Source organism: Schistocerca piceifrons, chromosome 5 (assembly GCF_021461385.2).
Source record: "Schistocerca piceifrons isolate TAMUIC-IGC-003096 chromosome 5, iqSchPice1.1, whole genome shotgun sequence".
In the NCBI taxonomy this organism is placed as follows: Eukaryota; Metazoa; Arthropoda; class Insecta; order Orthoptera; family Acrididae; genus Schistocerca; species Schistocerca piceifrons.
The window spans coordinates 489196331-489206210 of NC_060142.1; the positions used below are offsets into that span (position 1 = coordinate 489196331).

Consider the following 9880-nt stretch of genomic DNA (forward strand, 5'->3'; position numbering starts at 1 on the left):
ACCGGGAGGTTCTCTTCTGAAGTTCGGCCGCCGTTTTGCAAGACTTCTTTGAGATGACGCCAAACTGGGCGACTTTCGTGCCGCTAAAGATAAAGTGATGATGTGGCCAACACAACATCCAGTCTACGAGCGGAGAAAATCTCCAACCCGACCGGAAATCGAACCCGGGCTCGCTGCATAGTGGGCAAGCACACAAGCACTCAGCTAAGCAGGCAGACTGTGGAGAAGGAATCATTTAGAGGCAAGAATAGAGGTTGATATGATCTGGCCATGCAAAATATTCTCCAACTTTCGCATCGAGCGAGTTGGCGCAGTGGTTAGCACAATGGACTCTCATTCAGAAGGACGACGGTTCAAATCCCCATCCGTCCAGCCAGATTTATGTTTTCCCTGATTTCCTGAAATCACGCCAGGGAAATGCCAGAATATTTACTTTGAATGGACACAGCCCATTTCCTACTCTCGTACATTCTACTCTAATCCGAGCTGTGTTCTAACGTTATCGACGGTACGTTAAACAGTAATCTTCATCTCTTCTTTTTCCAACCTTGGTGGAAAAAACCGCCAGCACGTCGATTGTACCTCGCAACTACCTGCAACAGCCTGCTCATCAGGAGTATTGCCCGGCTATGCAGCAACACACGACAACACGATTGTTGCCACACACTGCCGTAAAATATGACTCGTGCAAACTCATTTTTAAGTGTAGTTATACAGTGTAGACATTAGGTGTCATGTTTGTCTGAACAAAGAGGAAGAATGAGTATCCAGTGCCAACAAACAAGATCGTATTCCTGTTGACTAACATCAAAGTCCTCCGAACTTAACGTCCTTAACAGACGAACGGATTACTGTCAACAGCGTCATATACCCTCAGTTACAGGGAGATTAGGATTTTACCTAGGGTACTGAGATCTGGTAATCAGTAACACTATGCTGCCACACTCTTCTCCTTTCTCGCCAAACATTGGAAGTGAAAATTTCTTGTACGTTAAGGATTCTAACGTGTTTCCATGGCACAAGCGTGGGTTAGATGCCTCGAACACCAAGGCAAATAGTCATTTAGTTGATTAAAAAACGAAGCTATCAATGGAACACGACGTGACCCACCAACCACTCTGTGGGATCTGCGACGAATTGCCATTGAGGAGTGGGATAATGTGGGCCAACAGTGCCTTGATGAACTTGTGGATAGCATGCCACGACGATTACAGGCATGCATCAACGCAAGAGGAAGTGCTACTGGGTACTACAGGTACCGGTGTGTACAGCAACCTAGACCACCACCTCTGAAGGTCTCGCTGTATGGTGGTACAACATGCAATGTGTGGTTTTACTGAGCAATAAAAAGGGTGGAAATGATGCTTACGTTGATCTCGATTCCAATTTTCTGTACTGGTTCCTAAGCCATATCACTAACATCGATTTGCAGTAGGGTTTTGGAACATATGAAATACCACGAAGAAAACGGTTTATTGACACATAGTCTCCACGGATTCAGAAAACGTCGTTCTTGTGAAACACAACTAGCTCTTTATATTCGTGAAGTAATGAGTGCTCTCAACAGGGGATATCAAATTGATTCCATTTTTTAGATTTCCATAAGGCTTTCGACACCGTTCCTCACAAGCGACTTCTAACCAAACTGCGTGCCTATGGAATATCGCCTCAGTTGTCGACTGGATTCGAAATTTCCTGTTACAAAGGTCACAGTGCGTAGTAATAGACGGAAAGTCATCGAGTAAAACAGAAGTAATATCCGGCGTTCCCCAATGAAGTGTTATAGGCCCTCTACTTTTCCTGATCTATATTAACGACATAGGAGACAACCTGAGTAGCCGTCTTAGATTGTTTGCAGATGATGCTGTCATTTACCGTCTTGTAAAGCCAATAGATGTCCAAAACGAATTGCAAAATGATTTAGATAAGATATCTGTGTGGTGCGAAAAATGGTAATTGACCCTGAATAAAGAAAAGTGTCAGGTTATCACATGAGTACTAAAAGAAATCCGCTAAATTTCGATTACGCGATAAGTCACTCAGATCTGAAGGCTTTAAATTAAACTACATATATAGGGCTTACAATTACAAATAACTTATATTAGAATAATCACACAGATAATGTTGTGGGTATTGCAAACCAAAGACTGCGATCCATTGGCAGAACACTTTGATGGTGGAACAGGTCTACTAAAGAGACTGCGTACACCACGCTTGTCCGCCCTGTTCTGGAGTATTGCTGTCCGGTGTATGATCCGCATCAGGTGGGACTGACAGATGACATCGAAAAAGTACAAAGAAGGGCAACTCGTTCTGTATTGTCACGAATCAGGGGAGATAGTGTCACAGATATGATACGTGAATTGGAGTGGCGATCATGAAAACAAAGGCGTTTTCCGTTGCGACGGGATCTTCTCATGAAAATTCAATCACCAGTTTTCTCCTCCGATTGCGAAAACATACTGTTGGCACCCACCTACTTAGGGAGAAATGATCATCAAGATAAAATAAGAGAAATCAGGGCTCGCACAGAAAAATTTAAGTGCTCGTTTTTTTCGGGCAAGCCGTACGAGAGAGGAACGGTAGAGACACAGCTTGAAGATGGTTCATTGAACCCTTTGCCAAGCACTTTATTTTGAATAGCAGAGTGATCACGTAGATGTGGATGTAAATGTAGATGTGCAGATCAGAACATAGCGAATCAGTTCTGTTTGTACATCTGTGTACTGGTTTTTTTCTGTATGGTGAACCAGTAATATTTGCTGTCGCGAAGCTAGTTACTTGCTGCTGAATTCCAAATGAATAACAGTTCCCTTACTGTTCCATCATACTTTGCACTAATTATTATTTCTTTTGCAGGTGACAACACAGCAGCCATACAGAAGCAAGAAGCATCCTCCGGGTTTCATCCGTCGCCGGTTAGGCATCTTGCCGCTAGTATAATAATTGCCATCTTGAGGGAACTTAGTCGATGACGCCAATTCACGACAGTGCAAGCCCTCGTAGCATCGGAGGTGCTGGCCACAGTTTGGGAGGGCTGTTGTCACTAAATCTGTGAACGTGATCTGAGTGCGTCCTTCCACCAATCATCCCACCACAAATAAACCACTGGAAATGTGTGGTGGATTTTTGAACTACCATCGGACAGAGCGGCGATAATATTCGAGTAAATCACTGGCTGGAGAACCTCAACATATTCCTAAAGAGGTGAGTTTCATCTTCACTCAACGTAGTGTCACACGAAAATTTTAAGATCTTCTGCTGTTGTAAATTAAGCACAACCCTGAAACGACTAACGAATTTTTCCAATGAACAGTGAGGTTGTTCCTTATCACAGAAATACTGCGTCTTTTGAGAGATGTTGCAGTGCAAGAACATTGAATTTCAAACTTTCGGTAGCACTGACTAATAAATCTGAGTGCACGTCATATGCATGAGAATCGCTAGCATCGGTTTATTAGATGAAATAGCTCTTTTGATTGAAAAAAAACCAAATATGATAATTTTGCATGAAAAACATTTATGGTGGGTATACCTAGCCCAGCAACACATACGAACCACACGTGTAGCAGATGACTCCACGCTGTCTCACGTAGATTCCTCACACTTTATTTCTATTCCCTGCTGACATTTGTAAGATAGCGGCTGTTTCCCATTTATATGTAATCACTCAGGGATGAGAACAGTATCAGTTAGAAAAAAAAGTACTTGACTCGTAAAGGAAGGATTTGGAAGTTACGAAGCTAAAAGAACTTTGATATACCACTGCCACTCGGATGCGAGACGTTAGGAATCATTGTTTGTACAGTGTAATGCATTCATATAGCAGCTAACGCATATGGTAGACATAACAATGTGTAGAAAATAATAAGGAAACAATTCACACCAAGTTCAAGCTCCTCTTCCTGCTATCTTCAGCGTTGCGTCGAGTCAGTGGGTGAAACTGCGTTGTATGGTTGATACTTTCCTTCTTGCGTATGTGATTTTCCTTGAATTTGTCTGTTTCACCATAGATGGAGAACTTAGTCATGCTTCAGCCAATGAGAGCTGCTACACTGTAGTAGTGGAGAACCATTGACAGAGCTTTCCAGTGTACTTACGGGACGGCTTAACTTTATAGCTTCCCGCGTATTTCCCGTGATGTTGTAAATAACTGTCTTGACATACCTTCAACATGATGGGTCAGAACCAATCTGCACATGTTTCTCGTGATCTGCGCCAAGTACAATGGTGAATAGAAGTATAATAATTGTTCTGTTTCGAGGCCACCTCTGTCGCATGATCCAAACATACACACATCAAATAGAGATTTGCGTCACCTCGGTTCCCAGAGTTTCGGAAACTGTACAGAAAATTGGAACAGAGATCAACATAAACATCATTTCCGCCCTTTTTATTGCTCATGAAAACCATACATTGCATGTTGTACCTCCGTATGGAGGGATGATGGTCCAGTTTGCTGTGCACACCGATACTTCTAATACCAGTAGCACGTCTCCTTGCATTGATGCATGCCTCTATTCGACGTGGCATATTATCCAAAAGTTTATAAAGGCACTGTTGGTCCAGATTGTCCCACTCTCCAACGGTGGTTCGGCGTAGATCCCTCAGAGTGGTTGGTTGGTCACGTCGTACATAAACAGCCCTTTTCAATTTATTCCAGGCATGTACGATATGGCTCATGTCTGGAGAACATTCTGACCACTCTAATCGAGCGAGATCGTTATCGTGAAGGAAGTCATTCACAGGATGTGCACGATGGGGGCGCGAACTGTCGACCATGAAGAAGAACACCTCGCCAATGTGCTGCCGATATGGTTGCACTATTGGTCGGAGGATGCTTTTCACGTATCGTACAGCCGTTACGGCGCCATCCATGACCACCAGCGGCATACGTCGCCCCCGCATAATGCCACGCCAAAACATCAGGGATCCTCCACGTTGCTACACTCGCTGGACAGTGTGTCTAAGGGGTTCAGCCTGACTGTGTTGCCTCCAAACACGTCTCCCACGATTGTCTGGTTGAAGGCATATGTGACACTCATCGGTGAAGAGAATGATGCCAATCCTGAACCGTCCATTCGGTATGTTGTTCGGCCCATCTACGGCGCTGCATGGTGTCGTGGTTGCAAAGATGGACCTCGCCATGGACATCAGGAGTGAAGTTGCGCATCATGCAGCCTATTGCGCACAGTTTGAGTCGCAACACGACGTCCTGTGGCTGCATGGTGGCATTGCTGTCAGGGTTCCTCCGAGCCGCAATCCGTAGGTACACATCTTTGAGTGCAGCTGGGGAACGAGTGTATCCCTACTTCCAACGTAGACGTACACTTGTGCAGTTTTGTGTTTCATTGTGATCCGTTGACACACCACGAATAAGAGTGTCCGCACGTTCCACCGTTGTAGGAGTCACAGCTTTGTGCGGCCGGTCGGCACGCGGGAGATCGGCCAGGTCTGAGCGACCTTATTGCGACTCACCGTGCTTTTGTTCACTGTCGGGTCTGCGTAGACATTCGGCAAGCGCCTACGAATATTTACTATGCTCTGGTTTTCCACCAAAAGAAACCCAATGGCGGCTCTCTGCTTGGAACGCACCTCCATTACAAACCTCATTTTAGGATACGTATACGCCGCCTGAGTCGAAACAAGGCCCCGGGAGTAGACAACATTCCCTTAGAACTACTGACGGCCTTGGGCCAGCCAGTCATGACAAACCTCTACCATCTGTTGAGCAAGATGTATGAGACAGGCGAAATACCATCAGACTTTCAGAAGAATATAATAATTTCAATCTCAAAGAAAGCAGGTGTTGACAGATGTGAAAATTACCGAACTATCAGTTTAATAAGTCACAGCTGCAAAATACTAACGCGAATTCTTTACAGACGAATGGAAAAACTGTTAGAAGCCGACCTCGGGGAAGATCAGTTTGGATTCCGTAGCAATGTTGGAACACGTGAGGCAATACTGATCTTACGACTTATCTTAAAAGAAAGATTAAGAAAAGGCAAACCTACGTTTCTAGCATTCGTAGACTTAGAGAAAGTTTTTGACAATGTTGACTGGAATACTCTCTTTCAAATTCTAAGGTGGCAGGGGTAAAATACAGGGAGCGAAAGGCTATTTACAATTTGTACAGAAACCAGATGGCAGTTATAAGAGTCGAGGGGCACGAAAGGGAAGCAGTGGTTGGGAAGGGAGTGAGGCAGGGTTGTAGCCACTCCGCGATGTTAGTCAATATTGAGCAATCAGTAAAGGAAACAAAAGAAAAATTCGGAGTAGGTATTAATTTCCATGGAGAAGAAATAAAAACTTTGAGGTTTTCCGATGACATTGTAATTCTGACAGAGACAGCAAAGGACTTGGAAGAGCAGTTGAACGGAATGGACAGTGTCTTGAAAGGAGGATACAAGATGAACATCAACAAAAGCAAAACGAGGATAATGGAATGTACTCGAATTTAGTCTGGTGATGCTGAGGGAATTAGATTAGGAAATGAGAGGCTTAATGTAGTAAAGGAGTTTTGCTATATGGGGAGCAAAATAACTGATGATGGTCGAAGTAGAGAAGATATAAAATGTAGACTGGCAATGGCAAGGAAAGCGTTTCTGAAGAAGAGAAACTTGTTAACATCGAATATAGATTTAAGTGTCAGGAAGTCGTTTGTGAAAGTATTTGTGTGGAATGTAGCCATGTATGGAAGTGAAACGTGGACGATAAATAGTTTGGACAAGAAGAGAATAGAAGCTTTCGAAATGTGGTGCTACAGAAGAATGCTGAAAATGAGGTGGGTAGATCATATAACTAATGGGGAGGTATTGAATAGAATTGGGGAGAAGAGGAGTTTGTGGCACAACCTGACAAGAAGAAGGGACCGGTCGGTAGGACATGTTCTGAGGCAACAGGGGATCACAAATTTAGCGTTGGAGGGCAGCGTGGAGGGTAAAAATCGTAGAGGGAGGCCAAGAGATGAATACACTAAGCAGATTCATAAGGATGTAGGTTGCAGTAAGTACTGGGAGATGGAGAATCTTGCACAGGATAGAGTAGCATGGAGAGCTGCATCCAACCAGTCCCAGGACTGAAGACCACAACAACAACAATATGCTGCCACAACTACATGAAACTATAGGCGAAATTTTTCAAACGAAACTGACTGACAAATAAAATGTTGCATTACTTACCTCGTACAATACCAATTGGGAGCCACTATAATTCACCAATCTGTCATAGAGTTAAAGCGGCATGGGTTGATGTGCCAGTATCTCCCATCCAAGCTCTAATTCGACTCGATACCCAGCTGTTATACCAGTCGCTCTGCAATAGGTGTTAGCTCTGCGCACTAAATGCACAAGCTAAAACACCCACAAATTTAACCGTTTATTCTTCCTATTATGCTGTATACGTACAATAAGTAACTTATCCTTATTTTCCGTCTTTAAGGTGCCCCAGTAGTGATGAGCAGCAGTGTAAATGACACTAAGGTGTAGGCTATGAAATGTCCTCTCAGGAGCCACACTTTTTGTATAGGGATTACTCTGTAGAAAAGTGCTGAACCGACTTGTCTGTCAACAATGAAAAATACGCGAAACATAACGATATCTCGTCGACGACAAATTGCATTTTGTAAAATACGGAATATTAATAGCAGTAACTCTTTTCGAACTAATGTATCAGTTTACGGTACTGAAATTAGTACAGGACATAACACATATGGAATGATGGATTGTGGAAGTCTTTCTTTGTCCAATGTGTTACCGAGTACATCATGTTCTGTCAGGCTGTAAAAACGTGCTTGTGGCGCGAGCTATTCTATTACGTGTTTCCGTATCATTTCAGAGTCGCGTAGAGCGACGAATAATACTGCAACTAGCACATGTGCATTGTTGAACGTGCTGTGGGGAACTGAACAACTGAAGTAGCCGATAATTACTGCATAAGTAGTATCCACCATTTCAAGTAACGTAGCCAGAAAAACTTCTTCTTTTAATAGTACTACCAAGTAAAACGTACCTTTCCAGAATGAGATTTTCACTTTGCAGTGGAGTATGCGCTTATATGAAACTTCCTGGCAGTTGGCAGATTAAAACTGTGTGCCGGAATGAGACTAGAACTCTGGACATTTTTTTCTTTTCGCTATAATTCGTTGCGTTTGGTCTGGGCGGACGTCACAAGACATCCGTTCAAATTGATCGTTGATTCCTTGACTCAGTTTTTTTACTACAGAGAGCACACAGTCCTCTGACCGAGCACGCTGAGCTACCGTACCGGCTTTTGAAATATATTAGTATTTATTTATTTAATCGTATGGCTAGGGCCCCCCGTCGGGCAGGCCGTTCGCCGGGTGCCGGTCTTTCAGTTTGACGCCATTTCGGCGACCCGCAGTCGATGAGGATCGTAAGATGATTATGAGGACAGCACAACACCCAATCCCTGGACGGAGAAAATTCCCCGACCCATCCGGGAATCGAACCCGGGCCCAGAGGATTGACAAACCATCTGAGCTACCAAAGCACGACTTACGTCCCGTCCTCACAGCTGTACTTCCGGCAATACCAATTTGGAAGGTAGGAGACTAGGTACTTTCGGAAGTAAAGCTGTGAGCGGGGGGCGTGGGTAGCTCAGCTTAGATGGTACAGCACTTGTCCAGGAAAGGCAAAGGTCCCGAGTTTTAATCTGACAGGAAGTTTTAAAACGCTCCTTGATCAATTTACTTATGAGTCTCCTCATTTTCAGGGAGAAGAGACGTCTTTGAGAAGTGCATTCAGCGAAACTAGTTTGGATTGGATGGCTGTTTTTCCACGTTCATTACTTCACGTCTGGATGCAGTATTACAGCGACACAAATGTTATAACTTATTTTCTATTAACGACTTTGTGTAACTACGTACGAGAGACTGTGTCTAAGTCTGTTGTGAGTGATCATGTATGTTTCATTTCTTTGTAATCTTTTCTATATTCTACTTCTGTGTGTTTTAATAAATATAAAAGTTTCTGAAGGATGAAAATTTTAAGACTGTCACACTACCAAACTATTTATCGAGCTCCCATTAACAGCCGTACGTGCACTGCATGTCTATGACTCCTCTTCAGAGACCCTCTAGTTTATTGCGTATCCTGAAATTTTACATGAAAGTACGCAGTCGTACCAAATGAAGTTATAAAGTACTCTTTGCGACGGCCGTACCACCAATTTGTTGCCGTTTCACTATCGTCATCTGTATTTTTATCCCAGTAGACTCAAGAAACATCTTCCCAACACTTACGTTTCTAGCTGCTAGCAGTATGGTAGACGAAGGAAACGATATTATCCAAAGATAGATACAAACAATTCCTAATACTTACTTGTACTGAACCTCTGAAAATACATTCCTCCCATGCAATTACTTTTAGCCTGATTTCGAATATAGAAGAAATCGGAATAGGACTAATGAAGAACATTCATGAAATATGATACGACAATGACGTTGGGAAGAAAATGTATACAGTCTCAGGAACAACAGCATAATGACTCGTACTTGTTACCCATAATCTTGGATCCTACTGTTACTCATATGTTCTCATCGTGAGAACGTAGAAGGAATCGGAAAGAGAAAGATAGAAAAAATAGTAATCTCTGTCAAGCTCTACGAAAAACACCGATGTACACCGTATACACCCAAATACGTAACGGAAGTGCTTCCTTGTCTAATAATTAATTTCCCGTTTGGAACATATTTCTGAGGGCAAACTATGAGATATAGCAGCTGTTCGTGTCCAAGAAACATACATCTGCGAGAATTCATTTCTTGAGAACATTCTCATCATTATGTAATGATAATAAGATTATTGCTTGAGATGGGTTATAGACGATTGTGACGAGAGGCAGAAATACAGAAGAT

General features: G+C 43.1%; 1 protein-coding gene across 1 annotated transcript in view; it reads left to right on the forward strand.

Annotated features, from left to right (window-relative positions):
• LOC124799099 overlaps nucleotides 1–8842 on the forward strand; it is a 266488-nt gene extending 257646 nt beyond the window's left edge. Inside the window, exons 9-10 of the mRNA XM_047262637.1 lie at nucleotides 2860–3207; nucleotides 8737–8842. Of these exons, the coding sequence (XP_047118593.1) occupies nucleotides 2860–2975 (116 nt within the window). The 3' untranslated portion in view covers nucleotides 2976–3207; nucleotides 8737–8842. The remainder of the gene's footprint in view (nucleotides 1–2859; nucleotides 3208–8736) is intronic.
• Nucleotides 8843–9880: the final 1038 nt, after the last annotated feature.